General features: G+C 40.7%; 1 protein-coding gene across 1 annotated transcript in view; it reads left to right on the top strand.

Annotated features, from left to right (window-relative positions):
• STAM (signal transducing adaptor molecule) overlaps positions 1-23,030 on the top strand; it is a 40,121-nt gene extending 17,091 nt beyond the window's left edge. Inside the window, exons 3-14 of the mRNA XM_066628732.1 lie at positions 4,144-4,219; positions 4,312-4,407; positions 5,106-5,252; positions 7,656-7,746; positions 9,940-10,132; positions 11,648-11,742; positions 13,382-13,470; positions 14,753-14,840; positions 16,351-16,405; positions 19,379-19,532; positions 19,936-20,111; positions 21,861-23,030. Of these exons, the coding sequence (XP_066484829.1) occupies positions 4,144-4,219; positions 4,312-4,407; positions 5,106-5,252; positions 7,656-7,746; positions 9,940-10,132; positions 11,648-11,742; positions 13,382-13,470; positions 14,753-14,840; positions 16,351-16,405; positions 19,379-19,532; positions 19,936-20,111; positions 21,861-22,095 (1,495 nt within the window). The 3' untranslated portion in view covers positions 22,096-23,030. The remainder of the gene's footprint in view (positions 1-4,143; positions 4,220-4,311; positions 4,408-5,105; positions 5,253-7,655; positions 7,747-9,939; positions 10,133-11,647; positions 11,743-13,381; positions 13,471-14,752; positions 14,841-16,350; positions 16,406-19,378; positions 19,533-19,935; positions 20,112-21,860) is intronic.
• The last annotated feature ends 2,755 nt before the right edge of the window (positions 23,031-25,785 follow it).

The raw sequence follows: 25,785 nt of genomic DNA, 5'->3' as shown, positions 1-25,785 counted from the left end.
CTAATAGTGGATTGCATGCTAGGTCTATTCCATTGTCTTTCAGCTGTAGTCGGCCTGACCTGAAAATGTGCGGCACACGGACTCTGTTGACACTTGTAGACTCTTTAAATGTTATAAAAACCTAATTTTTGCACAAAATTCCTGAACTATACTAGCATATGGATTGCATACGAGTTGTTTTCCACAACACACCAGTGCATGGGGTCCTGGCTGCAGTCCTGCAAACAAGAGAATCCAAACAAGATATTGGGACCAAACTCAAACCTATGTTTGTTCCTACATTTCTAGCAGGTGATGCAGGATCTAAAGAACTGTTCAATTAGTTATTGCGCCTAAGTCAGCTTTGGTTAATTCTTTGCTTTATTTGGTTTTAGGTATCTTGGAAAACCAAAAAAAACTAGAAGAACTTTCAGTAGTCGATTTGATAGGATATGGGCATTTGGTGCCTAAGGGTTTGCCTAAAATAATGTATTGGATCTCTATAGTTTCAACTGGTTTTTTTTGGGTAGTGTGAACAGATGCTTTTTGTGTGTGTGTTAATTTGAATAAGCATTCCACTTAACCAACTGACATGAAATTATAGATCAATCCAGTAGGTCCCGATATACTAGATCAGTGATTTTCAATCTTTTTCGTCTCATGGCACACTGACAAGGTACTAAAATTCTCAAGGAACACCAGTATTTTTTGGACGATTGTCAAGGCGCACCATGCTTTTGGTGGGGGTGTATATCCCCCAATGGTCCTATTAATGACCCTCCACCAAACTCCCACGGCACACTTGGGAACCATTCACGGCAGACCAGTGTGCCACGGCACGGTGGTTGAAGATGGCTGCACTAGATACAGATGGCATTACTGGCAATGGTAATGACACAAAGCTAATCCATAGCGAGCTCATTAAAGTGACTTGATCTTAAAATGGATTTAAAAAATAGGTGAAGGATCAGTCCTTAAGCTCATTTGTATAATCTGTTTACAACTGTAGTAGTTTCCCATTCTCACTTAGTATATTGTCCTTAAGAACCTTGGAAATCAGTGTTTTGAATCAGCCCAACATGCTGAGTGTTGCAGTTTAAGCTATTCATCCTGAAACTGCAGTTCGTTTGCGTAATTCTGATCAGTAAATACTGTGCTAAAGTCACCCTGTGGGTTTTTTTAAGTGGAAGATGCAGCATTACTTTTATTTGGATGTTTTCCTTCCAGCCAATAATTCTAAACTTTTTCTTGGCTTGTATGCAAGCCATCTTCTTTCTTGTCCACTTCTGCTTGATGCATGCTGTTAATTGGTCAGTGGGGGAGGGGGACCACTGATGTTATGCAGAGTGTTCTTTCTTAGTTTGGAGTTGACTTTTAGGTCACCTCCAGTTCTATGACTCGATGAACTAACTTTGGGCTCAGTCCTATCCAACTTTGCAGCACTGCTGCAGCCACAATGCAGTCCCGAGGTAAGAGGACAAACATTCCCTTATCTTGAGGAGGCCTCTGTGACTGCCTCCCCACTATAGCATGGAGTGCATGTCCCATTGGCATGGCTGCACCGGCACTGGAAAATTGGATAGGATTGGGCCCTTTGCCTCTCAGTATGGTTTGTGTTTAAGTAAGGTCTTAATGATGGGTAGTGGTGTATTTTTTATAACTAAAGATTTTTAGTAACTTTATGTGAGCAGTTGTTGGTAGTAAGAATGTGAACTGAAGTCTGTGTTACATGATAAACATATTTTAATTTACACAGATAAATAGGAAACTGCATTATAGTGAGTCAGACTGTTGGTCTAATGAACTCAGTATTGTTTACACCAGTGCTTTCCCAAACTCCTACAAGGGAGTTGGGAGCACTGTAAGTTGTTGTGGGGGTGGGGGGAGGCAGCAACTTGATCCCTGGGATCATACTGCTGCTGGGGACAGGAGGGGGGGTTTGTACTTACCTGCAGCCAGTACTGCAGTCCTGGGGAGTCCCTGCACCCCTCATCGACACCCCCAGGATTGCCTTCCCCCTCTCTCCACCCCTTAAAGGGGCATTGGCCAGTGCTTTCCAAGCTGGTGGGTTGTGAACCACCAGTTTTGGAACCACTGGTCTACACTGATTAGCAGAAGGCTTTTCAGATGGATCTTTTCCAGCCCTCTCTGGAGATGTCAGTGTTTGAACTGGGGACCTTCTGAAAAGGTGTTCTGTACCACTGGGCGATGTTCTGGTCCTGTCTCCCACATTGTATGAATTGAATTCCAGTTTTTCAACACAATTTTAATAGTAATATTTACAAAGCTTTCCATGCGTTGAAACTCCTCTTATTTGTATTAACTTATGTAAAATAAAAACATAGAAACCAATTGTTTCAAATAATAGTTCTAATTATTTTTTATAGAAAACTTAGTAGCAGCCTGTCCTTGGAATAAGACTTGTTCACAGTTCTGTACAGTGTGAAATGATTATGCTATGTAGCAGCATTTTCTATAATTAGTAGTGCGAAGTATGATGCAGGGGTTTGTAAAACATAGACACCACCAAATATAGATTACTCAAAGCTGCAGTGTAACTTAAATTAGACCTTCCTTTAAATTGCTGGATATCGGTGCTTAATGAAAACATGGATATACTAAATGAAAATTTAAAAATCATGGAGATTAAAATGATAAATGTAAAATTAGAAATTGAAATGTTAAACTCACTTTTAAAATATGTGAAAATAAAATTCTTTAGTCCTTTAAAAGGACAGATGCCGTTACTTGATGTATTGCCACAAACAAATCTAAGCATACGTTTGCATGCTTTAACTTGGCAGTTATATATAATTGCATTTCTGTACTTAAAGGAATGCAATAGTTATTTGTTACGTATAGAAAATGTCCCTTGGTGGTAATGAGTCATAACCCATTCTACAAGAGTGCCATCAGTTAATTTCTGCTCTGTTAAAGCCATCTGTATCCTGTACTCCTCTTCCTCATTCTGAAATTTTTATAGTCTGCTGTCTGAGAAGTCTAAAATGTTGATGTTTGTATCCAGCCTTGCTCTCTGATAGAGTTTATCCATAATTTCGTTGGGCTTTTGTGTAATTCAAAAGCTTTTCTATTTTTTTTAATAAGTCATTTATTAGGTAGTTCATTGCATGTGCTTGAAGGTACAGAAATTTGCCAAGTTCTGTAGAGAGAAAATCTGTGCCAGGGATCCAAGAATTTTGAGTGGAAGGAAGAAAGTATTGTATATATGAATATTCTCCTATGCTTGTATAAGGGCTGGCAGAAGACTTCTCACAGTGCAATATTGTACCATATTGTGTATGTTGCTGGATTACAGTGTGAGAAAAGGTTGATTAAGGAAGATACAGGCTATAACATACTAACTCTAGAGGATCATGAAGAGATCATTGTGGATTTGGGATTGCTTTTTCATGCAGTAATCTTTACTCATTTGAAAATTATTGTTTCATGAACAGAAGAGGTTTTCTGTTGTGGAAGAGTACCTTTGCATCAAAAGCCTGTGTTATTAAGAAGAAATAGGGTTAACTTCTTGAAGTTTTGCTTATTCTCAAGAAAATACTGACTTGGAAAGGTGATAGCTGCAAGAACTCCCCAGGGGTGAGTGATCACGCAGTCCAATTTACTGAGCAGAGGCCTAAATATATTTATTTGGCTTACTAATCCATCAGTTTTTGTGACTGCCACCAACCCTTCCCCTGGAGGTTGGTTGTTTTCTCTTGCTAGGCTCTCACTGTAGACAATAGCAACACCTTGGTACTTTGGGAAGAGACAAATTACCCTATTCTTCTCTTGGGTTCAGTGTTCTTGGGTTCAGGAGCAGTGTTCTTTATTACAACAAGCACATTGCTGTTGGTGCCACCTCATGGCCAAACTCATCAAAAAGGGGTCTTTATGCTAGATTGGTATGTGGGGCAGGAACACTTGCCACCACAGAGTAGGGATCTAGATTCCACAGAATGTGTGGAATTCAGTTGCAAAGAATGAGAAATCTTACATTGCAGGAGTAACCTTTAAATAACTTTAACTGCTAGATAAACTGTAAAGGAGGATTTTTTTCCTTTCAAGAACTGTACTTAATTCCCTTAATGTGTGAGTTTTCCTGCCTGTTAATATATATTGTAGTTTATGCCAGTATAGTTACAAAAAAAATTTCTTATTTATTAGACCTAAAGACTGTCTTCGGTCCGTTATGAAGAGAGTGAACCACAAGGATCCTCATGTTGCTATGCAAGCATTGACAGTATGTGGTTTTTCATTTCTTTCTTTTTTTAATGATCAGCTTAACAAACCAAGTTCTAAGAAAAATTGTTCTGATTTTTCTTTTCTTTTTAGCTACTAGGAGCATGCGTCTCAAACTGTGGTAAAATATTTCACTTAGAGGTGTGTTCAAGAGATTTTGCTAGTGAAGTAAGCAACGTGCTAAATAAGGTAATGTAGTTTGATCTTTTAAAAGTTGGTTATAACAGCGTCGGTGTAAATGAAATTAAGGTGAAAGCTAGAAGGCAGGTATTGGGAAATGGTTTAAGTACATATTCGTGGATGGAATGGCAATGAATAGCAACAGAGAAAGATGCTAATCCTGCTTGGGATAGAGGAAACTTATACACAGCATCTCCCCTTTCATTGTGTTATCTTCATAATACTAAATTCCGGCCCAAACTTGTCCGTTGTAGACTTTGCATACTTCAGAGAAATGGAGTTCACAACTTTAAGGACATTTCTTTCTGTTCTTCCTATTTAAGATGTACTTAGATGGTATTTTGAGTCCTTGTGGTATTAATTTCTCTACTGCTGGAAACAACATTTATCTTAAAATGCAAGCCATCATTGAGCCCTATAGACCTAACTTGAATTGTGTTTGGAACTAAATGGGAAGCCTTCTGAACACTCCTTATAGCTGCTGATTTAACTGTGTATTTCAATTTGGTTTCCCCATGAAAAAGTTTTGGTGGCTCATAAAATCACATTTTAGAGCATCTTTGAACAATGTGGGGTGGTAATAAAAACTGGTTTGGGATTTGTAGTAATTAATATAAACAAGGTATTTGTTAATTTTAGAGGGTTGAAGGTTGAAAAAAAACACACATAAAGACCTTAATAAAAGGTACGATTTTATCTTTGCACAGGGTCATCCAAAGGTCTGTGAAAAATTAAAAGCTCTCATGGTGGAATGGACAGATGAATTCAAGAATGACCCCCAACTTAGTCTAATATCTGCCATGATAAAAAATCTTAAGGAGCAAGGTGTTATGTTTCCCGTTATTGGTTCACAGGTAAAATGCTGACATGTGACACGCTTTGCTTAAGGTAGATGCTGTATCAAGAAGGCCTACAAATTACTAGTTTCCTATTCTGCTCCCTGAATGTAATTGCTGTTCATTCTTATTTACATCACACTGCAGGGAAATGCTCAGCTAGCTTGTTGTCTATTTAACAAACTAGCTATTATATCCCACCTTTTCCTTCAAATAATCAGAGTGATCAAGGTGGCAAACAGTATACAGACATGCGCTGCTTAACAACGGACCACATATACGGTGGTGGTCAAAGCGCAGTAAAGATGCTCTTAATGAGGCAATTGCATCTCCCATAGCCTGCAACAGAGTGTCAGTTTACACAACAGAGAGGCTCTTAATGCAAAGAAGAGGCAGTCTGTCTCCACTAGCCTGTGCAGCCAGCTAGTCTCTGGTAGGGAGTGTGTGTTTGCACAACAAAGGCAATAGATTGGACTGAGTGTTCACTTAATGACCCTAATCGCATAACAACTGGAATTGGGGAGCATATATATCCCTGTTAAGTGGCACACACCTGTAGATGAAAAACAGTAAATGCAAAATAAGGATGATATAGAGTGCAATGATATTAAAAATGTAGAAGGACAATGTAGTTAAAACATTAAAACAAAACAGAGTATAACCACAAAATCCAAAAGCAACTAAGTAGGGAAAGGCAGATGGAAAAGGAAAGTCCCCAGCTGTTTCCAGAAGGCTAACAAGGAGGGACGGCTCTTGATCATAGTGGGGTGTCTTTCATAAAAAAGGCATTGCCACAGAGAAGGCCCTGCTCCTTATTGTGTCAATCTGCCAGAATGTATAAGGCTTTAAAGGTCAAAACCAACACCTTGAATTGGACCTGGAAACAGATTGACATCAGGTGTAGCTGCAGGAGCAGTCAAAAGTTGAGTCAAATTTGCCTTGCCCCTGAGATTGCACAGGCAACTGCATTCTTCACTAACTGCAACTTCCAGGCAGTCTTTAAGGTAACCCCTCATGGATTGGGTTGCAGGAGTCGGGTCTCAATATCACCAAGGCATAGAGCACTGTGGTTCGGTCTGAGTAGCTAAGGTACAGCCACAGCCAGTGCACCAACCTAAGCTGAGCAGAGAACCTGCCCCCGGCCACCACTGCCACCTGAACATCCAGGAGTGGAGAGTCCAGGATGATACCAAGCTGCAAACTGCTCCTCTAGAGAGAATGCAGACCTGTGCAGGCCAATAGTCCAATACTTGTATTATGAATTTCTGAACCGAAAAGATTTTTGTCTAGATTTATTTGGGAGCATCAACCAACATAGTCAATGTGAGTTCAGAGTCATGGCAGGTGTGAGCAATTTTATCTGCCAAGTAATTAGCAAACTGATCACAGTGGCAACCAAGTTGCCCTCCTTTCTCCTCTGGCTAACCAGATGGAGAAGATTCCAGACACCTTGAAGCACTTCCATGGGATGACTCTCCACAGATGCAATGATGGCAGAGAAAAAAAACCCTTCACTTCCATCATGATCACCATCACCAAATAGGCTCTGGCATGAGCTGTAACCTATGTTTGATTGGACTCATCACATGTTTCTTGCCACTGTTGCTCAAGCCATTTATCAGAAAACCAGGGAACGGCTTTGACTGGGCAACAAGGCAGAGGTCGCTCAGGAGCAATCTGAACTGTTTCCTTAGTCATTTCCAAGGTCAGCCAAGGCTCAGATAAGTCAGTAACCCTAGTAGTAGGAAAGTTCTCCAGTGGAGAACTGTCTAAATCCACCAGTCTGCAGAAGCAGACTAAGATTCAGTCTCCCACCCTTGCAGAGGTAAGAGGCAGCAATCAGCCTAAACCCTACCAGATTATAGTCTGTCCATTGCAAGAGAGTGAGCTTAATCTCTTCTACATCCAGATCACTATCCTCTTGCCTAGCAGTAAATACCCAGGTCCAGCATGTGTCCTGCCACATGTCATGAGAACAAAATTAGCTGTGATAGGTGTATGGCTGTCATGAAATCCTAAGCTGCACCTATACCAGTGGCCCTGCTATGGAAATCGTAGTCCACCAATAGTGTATGTCACTCTAGTGATCACCAGCTCCTTGCCAGCTCAGTCAGGGAGATTGTTGGTCATCAAGCCAGGGAGTAAATAATCTTCTGTCACCCACTCTGCATCACACAAAGACATTCTAACTTGGTGGGCCACTGGACAAGGCACCTGGGAAGGGGGATCAGTTTAGTATTCCTAGTTAACTTTTAAAAAATCACTAACAGTATTCCTTCAATGTTGTCTCCTTGGTTGTACCCCCAAAGAAGAGAGATTGCAGGCCTTTCGTCTGCCAAAAATAGGATCAACTTTGAGCTAACATGTTCTCAATATGGTCACAAATCCTGGATTTAATGTATTTTTCTGTTCTTCACGCAGGCTGCAGAACAAGCAAAAGCAAGCCCCGCATTGGTAGCCAAAGATCCTGGAATAGTAGCAAACAAAAAAGAGGAGGAAGATTTAGCTAAGGGTAGGTTATTTTTTCTTGATCATAATCCTTAAACGATCAGAGCACTAAACTGGGATTCCTAACATTTTGCAGTAAGAATCCCTGATTTTGCAACTAGAGTAGATAATGCAAATTGGACAGTTGCATACATTTACTTTTCATGCTCTGGCAGTGTTTGACAGAAACTGTGTTCAGTACATTTTGTGAGGAAATGGAGAAGGAAAACAGAAAAAAAAAGAGTCACTAGGAGTGACTTCTTGTCCTAGTTGTACATGCCCAGCAGGTTGTGTATGTATGTTGTCTTTTTAAACTGAGATGCTTCAGTAACTGTTTGATACAATATGAGAAACTAGTGTTTTGAAAATAGTCAGAAGCCTTTTTTGGCATACAGGCTCTTGTGTACTTCTAAACTGAATGCTATACATCATGGTCTTGATATCTAAGGATAAGCAGAAAACAGGCAAAGTTAAAATACATTTGTATTACAAGCTATTACCCAAACACTTTTTTCTGCCTTCAATAAAACCTGGCAGCATATTTTGAAGGCTTTCTCTCTAAGAGCATGAACTAGAACTGCACTTCAAAAGAACAAGAATCTTTAAAATTGGAAACTTTTAATAACATTGTATGACTTTCCATGCTGATTTCCAAATTACCTAATCTCAGTTGGTTTGCTTCCATAAATTGTGATACCTTTGGCATATGAATTAAGTGGTTACATTTTATAAAACATTAAACAAGGATGGGAATTTAAACTTTTCTTAGGTTGTAGAAGAAGAAATAGCTTTGGTCAGTAGTTCTTAAATTTTTAGCACCAAGTCCCACTTTTTAGATTGAGAATTTGTCTGAGACCCACTGGAAGTGTTGTCATTAACCTGGAAGTGATATAATGACTGGAAGTGACATCATCAAGCAAGGAGGGCTTTCTTGAGAATGCAGCAAGCACTGAAATTGTCCCATTTTCACTAGATAGGCAGGCTATAAATAATTTAATTAAAATGAATAATTATAAAGTAAAACAAATTAATAAGGGGAGATGAGAAGGCCAGCCCTGTTCCTCCAGCCTCTCTGTAGCCTTCCTACAAAAACCTTACCCCCCTTTACCAAAATCACTAAGATTTTCAGCCCTACCTAGTGCCCAGTAGAATTTTAAGTTTTTATATTTACGCCTATTCAGTGTGATTTGGGTCAAAATCAATTTTAAATACAATCTTATTGTTTGAGTTGGATTGAAAGTTAAAGCTGCCCTCTAAACAACATTAAAGCTCCAGAGTGATGAGGAGAGGAAATGAGGCTCCACTGCAGGGAGGGAGTTTATAGAACACAACAACCCTTTCCAGTAAAGCAGTGGTTCACAAACCTTTTGAGCACTGGAACCCACACCAGCAGAACCCACCTAGCTTTACAAGACTAAAAGAGAAAAAAGTCTTTTCACAGTTCAAGCTTCTGTTTTTATCCTTTTTAGTGATGGGGAGGCTGCCTTCTGGAGCACTTACTGAGCTCCATGTTCATAGGATTGCCTGACCTTCTACACGAAGGCAAATTTGCTTACGTGCAAATAAATGCAACCGTGTAGCTTAGTTTTGCTTTCCATAGGACTCAATACATTTGTCAGCTTGGAGGGAGGAACTTCCTTCTTGGGTATTTTTGGGGGACTGTGTTCATTGTATCGAGACCATTCTGATAGTGTTGGATTCCTCTCAGGCTGGAGTAAAACAGGCTTTGCAGTGTACCAAGGCATGTTCATCTATGTGTGACTAAACACACAGAGTGGCTCAATTTCACTTTTCATAGTGCTCAATGCATTTTGCTCATCTATTAACAGTTTGTGAGTTGCAGCTTTGCAACCCACAATCAGGTTGTGACCCACAATTTGAGAAACCCTGTCTATGATGATGATGATGATGATACTTTGAAGGACCAAGAACAATATACCAGATGATGTAATATTGTTGCCTCTTATTTTGGGTTTACTTTTTTGTTTTAATGGCAAGTTTTAAACAGAATAAAGATGCTTATAAAATTTACAGTGTTTAGGTTAAAATAATTTTAATGTTGCTCCTTTTTCAGTCAAGAAGGTGGTGCACCACAAGATATAAAATATTAAATATGCATATTTGTGCAAGGAATTGCAAGGTTAAACTGGCTTAAATGCTGAGGGAGGAAGCTTTTATATTTGGTTTTGTCAGCTTACTGGTTTTATTACTTTTGCAGCAATTGAATTATCACTGAAAGAACAAAGACAACAGCAAACCCCTCTTTCCAGTCTATATCCAAGCACTTCAAATCTCTTAACAAATCATAAACATGAGGGCCGGAAGGTTCGCGCTATTTATGACTTCGAAGCTGCTGAAGATAATGAACTAACATTTAAGGCTGGAGAGCTTATCACTATTCTTGATGATAGGTAATGCTGCCAAAGATACATCTTGTAAAGAAGTTCTTTGTAGGGGCAGGTAGAATCATGAGGCTGCAATCCTATAAGCTGTGTATACATGAATACATTCAGTTTCAACTCTTCAGGAATGTAGCCTAAATATTTATATCCTGCTGTGCTTCTTAAATAACGTTTTGAATTTGCTTGTATATAGTTTTCAGATTGCACGTGCACATTTTTGTAATGAAATGCTAGTGCTTAACTCTTAAAACTTGATGCTTGCATGATGGAAGGAGAGCTGGTTGGCAACCTTCAGTCTCGAAAGACTATGGTATAAGCCTATAGCACCTGGTATTCCCAGGTGGCCTCCCATCGAAGTACTAACCAGGCCTGACCCTGCTTAGCTTCCAAGATCAGACAAGATCAGGCATGTGCAGGGTAACAACTTTACATAAATAAATGTACTAGTGAAAATGTATTGAAAAGCAGTTTCTGAAGGATGAGAATATAGCAGTGCTGTTGAATAGTTTTAACAGCCAACTTTGCATTTAGAAAACCAATGCTTTAAAATACATATTAAACTGCTATAAAATTCCCCACAGGAAACAGATCACTTATCTGAACAGTTCAGATACACTGCTGGGGGTTTTGTTCACACCTTTTTAAAAGTATTGGGATATTTAGGGAAAGGGTCAGTCTAACAGCCAATCCTAATGAAATTCCCTTTCTCTGATGCGGAGGCACCAGCATCTTGCACTGCATCCTGTGGGAGAATTTTGCAGGCTGGAGGTGTCCTTGAGCTAAGGCAACATTTGTCTCCTTGCTCTGTGGAAAGCCCAACCACGGCTATGGTCTACTTGGACCTGCACCTGCTAAATTGATGGTGAAGGTCTGAGTTGATCCATGTCAGCAGATATTGCCCGGGAAGAGGGATGGGGCATGCACCAGCACTGCCGGTCCCACCCACCCCTGGCCCAATAGGAGAAACAGAAATTAAGTAATTTAAATATAGTATTTTAGTGAGGTTCTCTGTGCCTACCAAATTTGTCTGATTTCTATAGGATATTTGACTCATCACATTCCTTTTTTATGTCTCTACAAATACAAATATTTTAACATTTTTTTGCCTCTGGTTGTGGACCAGTAAGTTCTGTTTGGCACGCTCAGATGTGTATTGATTTTCTTCCTCTCACAATTCTGAACAGAACTCATGGGTTCTGCTGTCTGGAATACCCCTGAGTTTTAACAGAGGCTTTCTGTGTAGTGAGGAGCTGAAGGCACTTTGGAACTGTATGCCCAGTAGAGCTAAGTCATGTAGTGTTGTGGGTAGTGGCTCCTGGTTCGTATATGACTGTCTCCTTGGATAATGCACTCTTCAAAGTTAATGAAATAGCACTGTAATTAAACACTGTGGTTGTCTGGCGTGACTGCTAGAAGAATCAAAATTACTGTCAAAATTAATCCTTTATGGTCGATAACAAGGTTGGCATTTGAACTAATCAGAACTATGCAATTCTCTAATACCGCTTTATTTTTACTATCTAGTGATCCAAATTGGTGGAAAGGTGAAACTCATCAAGGGATAGGATTATTTCCCTCAAATTTTGTAACTGCTGATCTTACTGCTGAACCAGAGATGAGTGAGTAATACAGGTCCAGCCTATTTATACACAGATTTTTTATACACTGATTTGACTCAACACGAATGGCCCCTGCAAATGAGAATGTGCTGATCCCTGGAGAAGGGAAAAAATGCATCCCTTTAAAATCAGTTTAAAAAACTGAACAGTCTTTTAACAGCCTCCTTAATGAGAGAGAAAGAGAGGACAGCAGGCTAACAATCCATCAATCCTTATTTCTCCTTTGGACCCCTCCCTTCCCCCAGCACATGAAAGAGAGGTGATCATTTTGCATTTGTGAAGGGAGGGGCTGAGTGAAGTGCTGATGGACTGTCTTCTTAATGACTCTTATCCTAGAGTCAAAAAGTCAGCAAGGCTGTTTTTCAGTCACTGGAGCAAAGAAACTTTATTTTTTAAATTGATTTGCTATAGCTAGTTTTTTAAATCCACGTGAGTGCTTGGAACGGAACCCACACGAATAATTAGTCTCAACCTGTACTGTATATTCATGTAGAAAAATGTATTAGACTTGTGCCATAGCAAAGGGAAAATACATTTAATGCAAACCTGCTAATTCCAGTGCTATTGGTTTACATCTGTATTTATGTTTAGAGAACGGAGTTCTTCAGTTTCCAGGTTGTCACCAGCATGAATTGAAAAAGAGAAAAACACTAAAGCGAGGAGGAGTTATACAGTCTATGGGAAGATAATTTTGAGGGGGTCAATGACCAAGACTGTCAGTGACTATTCCAGTTGACCGAGACAAGCTGGTGGCTGAAAAACAGAGTTGCATCATTCATTCCTCAGTCATGGTTCGGGACAGAAATTCTTTGACATAGGACTTGGAAGCCAGGTTTTGGAATTTTGTCCCTCCTTTGTGGAGAGGAATTTACAGTCCAATCTGAACTAAATCCCTGTGTTGTGATGGCAGCACTATCGGTGCAGCTTTTGCTGTATCCTATTAGAATTTTCAGCTGCTGGTGGTCTCTTCAGGGTAAGGGGATATTTGTCCCCTTGCCTTGGGATAGTACTCAACAGCCGCTGTGCAGCAACTTGGACCTGCACCATTTCAGTTGCTGGCAGAAGTCCATGTTGCTCTGTGCAGGCAGATCAGAACCAGAAAGGGGCTTGCCTGGGCCTGATTCTCCCTCATCACCATCCCGTTTTGCCCTTCTCCCACCTCCTTCCAGCCCCCTGCGCAGGCTTACATGCTCTGGTGGATCTCTGTGGGCCGTCTGGCACATGAAATGCTGCTCTGACCTCCCTGACAGCAGACCCACAGAACTTGTTGGCAGAGGCTGCTTTATGACAGCCAATGGTGCAACACTAGTTACACTGGTGGGGGAGGGAGTTAGAATTGAGGCTTTAATAATCCCTAAATGTTATTGATATTGGAGAAATTGACAAACATCCTAGTTGGGTTTTGTTTTATCACATTTGGAAGGTTTTAGCTCTTGAAGGTATATATATTCCCCGATAGTATCAGTATATATATATTCCCCTATAGTATCAGTTAATAAAGCCTTAATAAAGAGTCCTATAGAAACACTTTAAAATACAGAGATTTGGTCTCTTAAACAAATGAATGCCTTCTGATTATCTTGTTTTCATTATAACTTTTTATATTAATGTTTTGCATTTATTAATATATTTCTTACAGTGAAAACTGAGAAGAAAACAGTGCAGTTTAGTGATGAAGTTCAAGTTGAAACAATTGAACCGGAACCTGAGCCAATTTATATTGATGAAGTATGTACAAAATTCCAGGCTTCTGTAATGCATGTGATGCAATTAATAATTTGAGAATTGAAATAATCCTTTCAGCTGTTGGACATACTTAATTTAAACTAGCATCAATTTTGCCAGTGAGTTTTTTGTTGTTATTTGGAATAGAAATCATTAAATTTTCAAAGTTGCTTTGCAATTTTATTATACATGTTTCCAAATAACAATGCTTGAAAATGAATTTTTCCCCAGTTCTTATTTTTGTACTCCACTTTCTCTGTTTTTCTTCAGCAAAAACTCCCTCTGTTGGCCGAGATCATATCTCTCTTGTTTGAAGGATGCTTCAGCTCGCTTGTTTAATTATTTGCAATTTTTAAGGAAACTTTGTTCACTCGGTAATATGACTTCAGTTGATGAACGGTTAGAATAGAGACCATTGAATATCACGTGTTGGACATCCTGTATTAACGTGTTTGTAATAGTCAGTAAAGTAGTTCAGGCCCAGCTTCCTCTAGCAAGCCAACTCTAGTCGTTGCTTTTTATAAAGACTCTTTACCACCTGGATTATAAACTTCATGGGAATTGATCTGTTTACGGTAGCACTTTATACCACAGCTCTTGAGTTATACTTGTATATTTTCACTCACTTTTCATTTGGTTGCTCTTATAAGTATTCCCTATTGTACCACTAGGTGGTAGTGGTGCTTGTGTAACTAATGTTAATGACCAGCATTCCAGTTCAGAGAACTATGTAGAGTAGCAGCTCTTACAGTTGCAAATAATTTAGATGTTTGAAGGAAATAATCATGTGGTGTACATGTATGTCTGCCACCCATTTCAAACAAGTTCTTAACAAATCTTCAGTCAATAGGTTTCGTTCCCAGTGATTGAATTTCTATTGTTGTTGCCTTTTAATTACATCTGAAGTTTTTAGATCATTAATGACTTCTTATTTATAAAGGGGTTCCCAGTGAATTGGTCCACACATTTTTTTGTAAATTTTAAATGCAATACCTCCAATAATACAGGGATACATTCCCTGAAGATTGAGTGCTGTGAGAGATGGCACTCTAGGAATCATAGTAGATAATGAGATAGTAAACTAGCATTGAACAGTACTAAAGGAAGTGACTTTATGGGAGGTATTGTTTACAAAAGCCTTGAATAGCAGGAACCCTATTAGAGGCATCTTTCTTGCCTCATACACGAGGGAATGCCCCTTCTAAGATACTATTTGTTGCGATATGCTGATTTAATTGACCAAGATTTCTTCAATATCTTTATTTTAATGTGTGTATCATTACAGGATAAAATGGACCAATTGCTGCAGATGTTACAAAGTGCAGATCCAACTGATGATCAGCCAGATCTCCCAGAACTGATCCATCTTGAAGGTAAACCTTTCTGAATTCTCCATTGACAACCACAAATAATACAGTAGCATCATAATCTTAGAGCAGTTTGGACAGTTGGCTCTGAAAGATCTCTAAGATGCTAACCCATACAGCAGTGGTTCTCGAACTTTTCCAGCTCGCGCCTCCCCTGATCCTTGTAGCCATTGGCCACGGCTCCCCATTACAACACCTCACCTCAGTTATCCCCAAAATGGGGATGAAGGTGTTATAATTATACACTAGAAACAAGGCTGCCAGCACTCTGAGGCTGCAATCCTAACCACACTTATCTGAGAGTAAGCCCCATTGAACAAAATAGGATTTACTTCTGAGTAGACCTGGTTAGGATTGTGCCCTGAATTTGTTAGCAGCACACCTGGAGGGTTTTGGAAGGGGAGGGGGGAAGTGATGTATCTGCAGGAGGGGAAGACTTTGTTTTGTGTGCATCTGCTAATTGCAAACTGAGACCTAGAAACTGTTTGGCTGGAATCCTAACCCCACTTTCCTGGGAGCAAGTCCCATTGAACACAATAGGACTTACTTCTGAGTAGACCTAGCTAGGATTGTGCCTTTTGTCTTACAATAGCAGCCAACAGAGCACCCCACCTCCCAAAGGAGGCAGGAGGAAAAAGGAGAATGGCTAAAAAGGAATGGGGATTTTTATTTTTAATCAATTTTTGGAGACAAAGCCATCAAGAGTGGCTTTTTTTCTTTTTGAAGTGGGAGGAAAAAGAGAAAGGTGAGGATCCTGGGTTAAGCTGACACAGGCCCCAAGCCTATGTAGGTCTACTCAGAAGTAAGCCCCATTTGAGTCAATGGGACTTACTCCCAGGAAAGTGTGGAAAGGATTGCAGCCACATGCAGCAAGATTACAACACACCCCAAAGTAGTTGGGGGCTCCACACACCCAACATGCGGATGCCACCCCAGTTCCACCCCAGGCAAGACGGAGGGATGCAGGCTGGTGCATTTGGACACCCCCACACTAGGAGCAGGCTGGCTCCTTCCTTCAAAAGCAGCTTTGACCAATACCAGGATGCCCAGGGCGAGGGGCATACTGGGAAATGTAGTACTTGGGGCGAGGTTGCACATGGAGAGAGCTCCATGATGAGATGCAGCACCTCTGCCTGCCCAGCCAACCTTCTCTCCCACTTCCCCCCACCATGTTTCACACTGCCCCACCCAACTCGTTCTCAACCTCGGAAAAGCAGCAAGTCAGGAGAAAGCACGTGCAGCAGAGCAGCTGCCAGCCACCTCTCTCCCCAAGATGCCTGGCAATGCCCCTGGAGGCTAGCCATGCCTCACTAGGGAGGCAGGATGCACAGATTGAATACCTCAGCCATACAGTGTTTCCAAAAGTCAGTAATAAGTTGACCTTTCCTGATTATACTTCTTATGTTTAATTGTGAAAGATCTTTGTCAAACTTAACACAGACTGTTCATAGCCAGTTTTCTTGTGGTGGTTGTGGAATTAATATGTAATTTACATTGTTACATCTTTTGTTTTTAGCAATGTGCCATCAAATGGGACCCCTTATTGATGAAAAGCTAGAAGACATAGACAGGTAAGGAAAATCATTAATAGGAATTAATAGTACCATATTTTCAATCAGCTATTGCTTTCTGTTACCAGTGTTTCTAATTACTGATCAGATATTCAGCTTAGGCAGCTCCCTCTGGCCCAGTGGTTCCCAAACTATGGGTCCTGATTTTTAGTGGGTCTTGGATCAGATAACCAACTGCCTCAAGCCCCAAGGCTGTTCAAAAATCTGACACTGCTAATCAGACACTGTAGCTGCTAATTACCCAGCAAAGAGCTCAGCTCCTGCATTTTGTAAGTACAGGTCGAGACTTATTATTCCAAGAACTTACATGGATGGCAAAAAACACACTATAGCAAATCAATTTTTAAAAAGTTTCTTTGCTCTGGTGATTTAAAACAGTCTTTCTGACCTTTTGAAATGCACACAGAGGCAATCAGTCTGTCTTTAGGCGCTTAAGTCTAGCTAGGCAGGGATCCCTCCCTTCACCAGGAGCCCCAGCAAGGGGGAAAGAATGGAGAAGGCATTAGGAGGTGATAATGGCTGCAATTTAGCCTTCTTTCAAGTGCTCAGGGGGAAGGGAAGAGTGAAGCCTGCAAAGAGAATGACTGATGGTCAGCTTGCTGCCCTCTCTGGCTTTATTAAACAACTGTTTCCCTTTAATTTAAAGGGCCCTTCTCATCAGCTTTGAGATAGAAAAATCTGTGGATACTTAGGTTATACCTGTAATCACTTGTATGACTGTATATCTGCAACAGTAAAAAGCAGTTTTTTAAACTGTGATTTTAAAGGGGTGCATTTTTCCCCCTTCTCCAGGGATCAGCACATTCCTTCTCATTTCAGGGGCCATTCATGCTGAGTCAAATCCGTGTATAAAAAATCTGTGTATAACAAGGCTGGACCTGTATGTGTAAATGTAGGGAGATAAGTGTTTGGGGGTCTTTTTTGGTTATTTAATTATTAAAATATTTCTTTCTAGATCTCCTTTTTAAGTGTCTGATAAACCTGTGTATGGTAAACCTAGGTGGGTCCCGATAGTGTCATTTTAAAAAGCGGGTCCCGGTGCTAAAAAGTTTGGGAACCACTGCTCTAGAGTATTATAATCATGCAACCTTCTCTTTTTCATGGAGCTCATTACGGTTTCCCATACAAGGGGCCATGCACTACCTTCATTCTGTAATTTTAGGAAGGAGTTCTGTCCCCCAGGTACTCTAGATGTGGTTCCTTGAAATATCAAACTGAAATATTTGGTGCCTCTGTGTATCACTTCAGTTCTTTTAAGTGCATGTTGGAAAAATATAGAAAGTAACCTGTCAGGAAGCCAGGCACATTCCTTCATGTCTACTGTTGTGCATTTACCTAAATTTATAAATTTAGAAAAGCCTATTTTATTATCTTCTCTGTGATTCAGGAAACTAGTACAGTGGTGCCTCGCATAACGAATGCCTTGTGCACCGAAAAACTCGCAGAACGAAAGCGTTTTGCGATTTTTGGTGACTCGCACAACAAATTTTTATGACCCGTGCTTTGCAAGATGAATTTTTTTTGTTTTTGGTTTGTTTTAAGGGGGGGATCTTCATGCCAGTTTATGCTCACGTTCACCTTAAGGAAGGATGATGAGTTCTTGGGGTTTCCTCGCGCAGCAGCGGGTCAGTCAGCATCCCTCCCTCCCTCTCACACACACACTTACGCTCTCTTCACCACCCCTCACTCACTCACTCACTCACTCACTCACTCACTCACTCACTCACTCACTCACTCACAGGGCCAGGCTCCTGTGTGCCTGTCGGGTTGCACCTTCTTGCTCCTGCCCGTTTTTGTGCCCCCCGCAAGCCTGGAACATCACAGCCCTCTCTCTCCCCAAGCCTGGAGCATCGCAGCCTCTTCCCCCCCCCCCCCGCAAGCCTGGAGCATCCCAGCCTCTCTCCCCCCAAGCCTGGAGCATCACAACTTCTCTCAGCACAAACACTTTCCCCCCTCTCTCACACACACAGGCTGCCCCCTTCTCTTACACACACAGATGCTCTGCCCCCCCACACTCACACAGCAGGGGAGGGGTGCCTTCACTCACCTCATCCAGCATCTGAATGTAAGCCCCCCCAGCAACCTGCCATCGCAGCCTCCCCCCCCCCCGCAAGCCTGATCCCATTCACCCTAATAAGGGGGGATCTTCATGCCAGTTTATGATCCCGTTCACCCTAATAAGGGGGGATCTTCATGTCGGTTTATGATCCCATCCACCCTAGTAAGGGGAGGATCTTCATGTCAGTTTATGTAAGTCCCATTGTGCTTGCTCCCAGGAAAGTGTGCACAGGATTACAGCCTTCAAACTCCCCACTCAGCATCCCCCCATCGCTCATTCACCCTTTCACTGCCCCATTTCCTTCATGTTTCCCCCCATGATCACGGCAAAAGCAAGCAATTGAGTGCAGCTGCTCTGTCCTCCTCCCCAGCTTAGAGCACAATCCTGTGCGTGTCTCCTCAGAAGTAAGTCCCGTTGTGCTTCCTTGTTTCCCTCCATGATCATGGCAAAAGCAAGCAATTGAGTGCAGCTGCTCTGTCCTCCTCCCCAGCTTAGAGCACAATCCTGTGTGTGTCTCCTCACAAGTAAGTCCCATTGTGCTTGCTCCCAGGAAAGTGTGCACAGGATTACAGCCTTCAAGCTCCCCACTCAGCATCCCCCCCGTTTTTGAAATCCTCAGTACAGTATGTATGCCTTTAAAGAGCACTTAATAAACACTTTGTAAACCAAATTTGACTTTGTTCTGACTTTTCTTGCCCATAGGAACGCATTAATTAAATTTCAATGCATTCCTATGGGAAAACGCGCTTCGCAAAACGAAAAACTCGCATAACGAAAGGACTCGCGGAACGAATTAATTTTGTTATGTGAGGCACCACTGTATATGGATATAAACGGCTAAATAACTGTAAGATGCATCCTTTTATTCATTTGAGGAAAACCAATATTTATTTACACTAAGACGTTTCATTTAGGAAACATTCAGAACTCTCGGAACTCAATGTTAAGGTGATGGACGCGCTCTCATTATATACCAAGCTGATGAATGAGGATCCAATGTATTCCATGTATTCCAAACTGCAAAACCAACAGTATTACATGGCTCAGTCTGGTGTTTCTGGCTCTCAGGTATGCTTTGGATGTGTTAAAGATTTGTGGTTGATATTGTGGTGATGTGTGAAGACTTAAGACTACTTGGTCATGCAGTAACTGATGCATAATCAGTCACTTCAGTGCAAATGTGAAAGGTCTGTTCCATATAAATACCTGTTTTCTGCTTTGTTGGGAAGTTCAGTTTGGTAACAGCAAGGAACTAATTTGAAAATATAAAAAGTTTACTGGTGTGGACATTTAAATGTGTTTTCACTGATGTCCTGCAGGTAATGTACATTAACAAACCTAACAGTTTTGTTTTAGAGCAGTTAAATACTAAAAGACTTCCAGATTTTTTTATGGCTACATTATAATTAACTTCAAGAAGGAAGTAGCAGCTTATTCCTGTGTTTATCTTTTCTCTTTATGTGTGGCTTAGGTTTATCCCGGACAGCCTCAAAGTAATGCATATCTGGTGGCAGGGAGTACACAGATGGGTCACGTTCAAGGCTACAGTCTTCCGTCAGAGCAGCTTCCATCTCTCAGCCAAGGCACTGTTCCACCACCAGCAAGCTCTGGATTACCTAGCCAGCCTGTCCAGGCATCATACGCAAAGTAATTGTGACAATTAAAATATTCAACGCTTCTTTAAAAAATTGCAGTCTGAACTAGAGATAGTAAACAGTTGTTGAAAATGTAACTCCTTATGTTGGAGTATTTATCTTTGTGGCATTTATAATGTTCTTTATAAAGTTATAAAGTGCAAAAGTTAGTAGTTATGTGCTCCAATTTAAATTATTGTTTGAGTGAAAAAGCTTTGGCTTAAATATATTTTGCTATCAACATTTTAAATCTTACTCATATGTACATAATTTAAAGCTTGTTTTGTTGGAATCCATTTAGAAAAAACTTTAGCATTTCAGATGTTTTAAACCAGTGGTTTCCAAACCCTTCTGAGGGTTTTTGAGACCCTAGAGGCTGCAGCCTAATTTGTGAATGTCAAGGGGTGTGGCTATAATGGTCAGCAGTGCCTCCTCCACAGGTAGCAGCTTGTTTAACCCTTGAAGCACATAGCCTAATCTGCCCTGTCAGTTTTGCAGCCCAACAAAAACTAGGTCACAACCCACTATTAGGGAACTGCTGTTTTACGCGTTTTAGACTTTTGACAATGGTAAATATGAAGGCACTTAAGTTGATTACATCTGCCTCCAGATTCATTTATATAACATAGATTCAATCAGAATGCAAATTTTAATTTTGGTAGTTGAATATACCACTTCATATGAAAAAGATGATTTTGTAAACGTCATAACACTTATTATGCAATGATCAGGAAATTATGAACTATCTTCACAGTAGCAGTTTCCTAGTTGTGCAGTATGACTCTTCCCCACAGTCTCATGCAGTAAAAAGATCTTTGTTAAATTATTTTCATGAGGCTACATTGCAGGTTTAACCATATCCTGAAACCACTGAATGTACTAGTGGTAAGGGATGGTGGTGGAATTGCCTTGACTTGACCTACCATCACGAAAGTGGCTGTTCCCCCAGTGCAGGATGTGTAGCATGAATGATGTAGCTGAAAACATTTCACTGCCACCAAGGATATATAGTAGACATATTTACATGTACAACCTCCTGATTTTAGAAATGGGTTATGTCAGAATGCCAGATGCAAGGGAGGGCACCAGGATGAGGTCTCTTGTTATCTGGTGTGCTCCCTGGGGCATTTGGTGGGCCGCTGTGAGATACAGGAAGCTGGACTAGATGGGCCTATGGCCTGATCCAGTGGGGCTGTTCTTATGTTCTTATGTGTAACATGAATGATGTAGCTGAAAACATTTCACTGCCACCAAGGATATATAGTAGACATATTTAAAAATTTGGTTAACTAATCATGTTTGCATAATGGACTAACTTATGAAGACCACAGCACTGTTGTCTTTTAAATAGACTGTAGTTTAGATTGTAATGGGGAAAGGAAGAAGGCATTGATACAAGAAATTAAGAGAAAATGAAACCTCAAAGGTGAATAGGAACTAGTTTAATTAGGTCCCAGTTTGAATCAAGATGGTCTTTCTCGGGGACATCAGAGCAAACATTTCTTCATAGGGGCTGCTTCAATGCTGCCATCTACTTGCAGAAACTGTTAAGCAACTCCAGCTGTCCCTGATGAGAACTCTCTTGAAATGCTCTGAGCTTTGAAACTCTTGAAATGCTCTTGAAACTAACTAGTTTCTGTGAAAGTTTCTTCTTGCTTCCAATTTGAAAACAGGTTGTAGTTTTGGTTTGTTTTGGAGAGGAATCTAAATTTCTCGCACTGCTTCTGTACTGATACCTTTTCTTTTCCGTTTTACTTTTCAGCACAATGGTTGGTTCCGTTCCAGGAAGCACATACTCTAGCCAAGCTCCAGTGTACAGCCCGCCCCCTGCTGCCTCTGCGGATGTTACTGCTTACCAGAATTCTGGAACTATGTCCCAGGTGCCAAACTATAATTTAGTCTCTTCATCCCTGCCTCAACCTTCAGGCAGCCAACCGCCACAGCAACAGCCTCCATCATCACAACAAAATTCTTATTCCCAGAAAGCACTACTATAGGATATAGAACTTCTGATTCCTAATCTGCTCTAACCTCCACTGAAGGCAATTTACAATGTTATGAGTTTTATTCCTTTAATATCTTAAACGTGGGTTATCCTCGGCTTAATAGGAATCTTTCTTGGTGAACAAGTATAATGATTCTATTTGCACTGACTTTTTAGGATTTTTTTTAAATTTGCAAAGGAATTAAAATACTTAGGACATTGAATTCCTTTTAAAATGCCTACACATTGGTACAAGGTTATTTATGTCTGCTGAAACTGGCTAGTTTGTGAAGACTTGACTTGGCAAACTGTTGTGGCATATATGTTATGTGCATACAGTGTGTTTGTGTAGTGGCCGTTTTGAATTACTATGGTTATGTGAATATATAACACAGTGTTAAAATAATTTACATTACTGTTTTATTAATCATGAACAGATGGACCATGTTCATGGATTTTATAAGGACATCTCATCTGGTGTGGGAGAAGGCCCTAACCTGCATATCGCTGATACTTACAGGCTATGGACATGCTCTTGAAACTGACTAGTTTTCATTAACTGTATGTTGAATGCAAATGTTTCTTGCCTTCCTGTAGCCTTTGGGTGCTACTAGTTGACATTATCTACCAAAGTAAGGGGTCTAGAACTTCAGACACTCTGCATTCAGAGAATATCCTGCTTTTATGAATAGTGGTGATTTCAAAATAATAACTTGCAAGCTGCTAAAACATATGGGACCATGAAACACATCTGAACCGTACATCTTATTGTTTGTTATGTAACTTAGATTTTCATGCTGGTTTTGTGTCACCTGAATGCTGAACTATATTCTATGTATATTGGTGGCAATCACACCAAAGACAGAGAGGGGGCACTTTGGATGTGAGTGAATGACATTTTTAAACTGGAACAGAAAACACTACATTTATTAAAAGTCTTATTCAGGACTGCCATAATTGTCAATTACTTGGTTGTGTGCTTTTGTGTTAAAATCTTGTGGCCTTTTTTATTCTGCTGCTTGGTCTATGTGTAGTCCTATATATGGGATCTGCATCTGCACAGAGCAACTCAGTTCACATTCTAAAGATCTGGCTGTGGAAATGGAACTCCTGTCCTGTCCCCCCGCCCAGAGAAGATTTCTGATTAACTGTTTGTGCTGTGAGAAGTGGGGCAAATGCCTCTTGGTTGTACTAGTGTTCTCAATTAATAAGTTTTAGTATTTGTTAGAATTTCAAACATTTTCAAGCGTTTTTCCATTTTTAATTGGGCATACCTTTTGTCTTCCTGCTGGTGGTGTTGTCTGCTTAAGTTTCTCTGTTCACCTATGGTCCTGGAGGTAATGGCTTCATTGTTGGAAATACCAGGTTTACAGTAGGAAGACTTCCTATCACAAAAGGGCTTGATCGTTGACTTGGGGACTAATCCTATCCAACTTTCCAGCACTAATGCAGCCATGCCAAGAGGGCATGAACTGCATCCTGCAGTTGCGGGAGTAGGGGGTCACAGAGGCCTCCTCAAAGTAACAGAACACTTTTTCCCTTACAGCTACATTGTGGTTGCATCAGTGCTAGAAAGTTAGATAGCATTAGGCCCATAATCTGCTGGAAGAACATAAAATGGAAACTTGTCCATGTTAATAATAATAAATAATAATAATAAACTTTATTTATATCCCGCCCTTCTCCCCAAAGGGACCCAAAGAGATTTGCTAATAAATCTTAGGCAAACAGGCATGCCTCAGTATTTCCTCCCAGACTTGGAGCATCCTTGTGAGAAAGAGTCTTAATGGCTATATCTGACCATACCATGGTGCTTAGGCAGCAATATCCCAGTCAATGCATTTAGGCCGTGAGTAACCTTTGCCACTCCATTCAGAAAAAGAAATTTCAACCAGTTCAGATATTCTTCTGGTGTCACTGAAGGGACCGCATATCATTTCAATATATATCCAGCTAGTTCCAGCTGGGTTGATTCCCATTTCAGGTATGTCTTACCTATGCTTCCTCTGAATTGACAAGCCCAAATCTATGTTCAGTAGATTGCAGCAACTTCTGTATCTCCATTTGATGCCTTCTCTGGGCTTCACTGTGATTTTGGATCCTCAGAGCAGGGGACTGAGGAGATTACCTACTTCTCTGCACCACAGTGATTACTTCATCTCCTCCAACACCTCTTAACTGATTGCCTAACCTGAGTTCATTTGGTGGAGTTCCTTCTCTCAGTTCCTGGAACTAAGGTCAACAGCACTATTAATGAGTAGAGTGATGAATGATGGGGTATTATCCTTTCTGCTCCATGTGTAGGTAATTCTATCAGGTTTGCACTAGCATTGGGGTATATACTCTGAGAAGAGCACGTCATAATCCTGGCTGGAGTAGTACTCCTACATTGCATCAGTTTTCCAGATCACTTGCACATTTATCCTTTTCAATACCCTACTATCATTATTGTATGTATTCCCAATTACAACCTCACTTAAGAACACACATTTAGTGTTACCAAACTCTGCTGTTGGCAACTATATTGTCTCACTGGATCCATCTCCTCAAGTTGCATTTACTTGAGTCTTTCAGTTGCAGTCTTGCCTTGCTGGTGCTGGTGGCACCGGGTATTGCAGCATCAATGCTGACTACATGTTCTCTTGCTCTAATTATCTCCTCTCATACTCTAATTGTGTAGCTATTGCAGAAGGGTAGTCCTGCTTTCAGTATCTTGTCTGGTTTCACCATCAGACAAAGCAGACTATTAGTTGTCTCATCCCTTCTCCCTTTTAAACTATTACTGATAGAATTTCAGATCCTTTGCCAAACCATGTTGTGGACTGTTCCAGCCTTCCTTACTGAGGATATATGCTGTGCATGGAACAAGTAAAGAGAGGGCACAAGTAAAGGGCACAATCTCTGGGTGATGTACAGCAACAGCTGTTTCAGGTGAATGATCCAGTCTTCATGTTGTTGCAGATTGATTCCAATTGAGTTACCTCATTTCCTTGAAGTGGCTGAAGACTCTGAGAATAGAACATCATTAAAGGCTCCTGCCTCTTGCTTCTTGGAGCGCCCGTGTTGAGTGCAACAAAAGCGAAGCGGTCATAACTCATTGGCAGAATATATATTTGGAGGCAGAAAGATGCCGGATTCAATCAACAATTTAAAAGGATTTTTCTAAGCAAAAAAGTAAGACAACTGCTGAGAACTTGAAGAGCCACTGCCAATTGGTGTTCACCATACTGAGCTAGATGGATCAGTGGTCTCAGTAAAACATAGCTTCATATATTTTTATATGGTTGCTAACTTTTAATTACGCAGCCCTTAATTAACAGTATCGTCCCAAGTGAGACGTCAGTAGGCCCTTATCGAAGGCTTAAAAGGTATAGGATGGGACTGTACCCTGAATCTATCTATTTCAATTTGATTGGCTCAATTCAAGCTGCAAAGGTCTACCAGACCTGATTCTCATTTTTTGCACCCTACAACATTGTCTTTGTAATCCCTCCCCCCCCCCCCCGCCGCTTCGATATCTGAGACAACCTTTTTGTTTTGTTGCTCTGCTTGACTTGGCTCCTTGGTAAAGTGGGAAAGGAGATGCTGATTCCCTGGACATATGTAAAAAGCTTCCTGTTGATTTTTGTTTTAAATTCTAGATTCTTGAGGAAGAAAGAGAGTCTCAGCATGAAGCTTATCAGTCTCATGGCTCATGTTTGTT

This window comes from Tiliqua scincoides, chromosome 5 (genome assembly GCF_035046505.1).
Source record: "Tiliqua scincoides isolate rTilSci1 chromosome 5, rTilSci1.hap2, whole genome shotgun sequence".
Taxonomy (NCBI): Eukaryota; Metazoa; Chordata; class Lepidosauria; order Squamata; family Scincidae; genus Tiliqua; species Tiliqua scincoides.
This window is presented reverse-complemented; position numbering and strand designations above follow the sequence as displayed.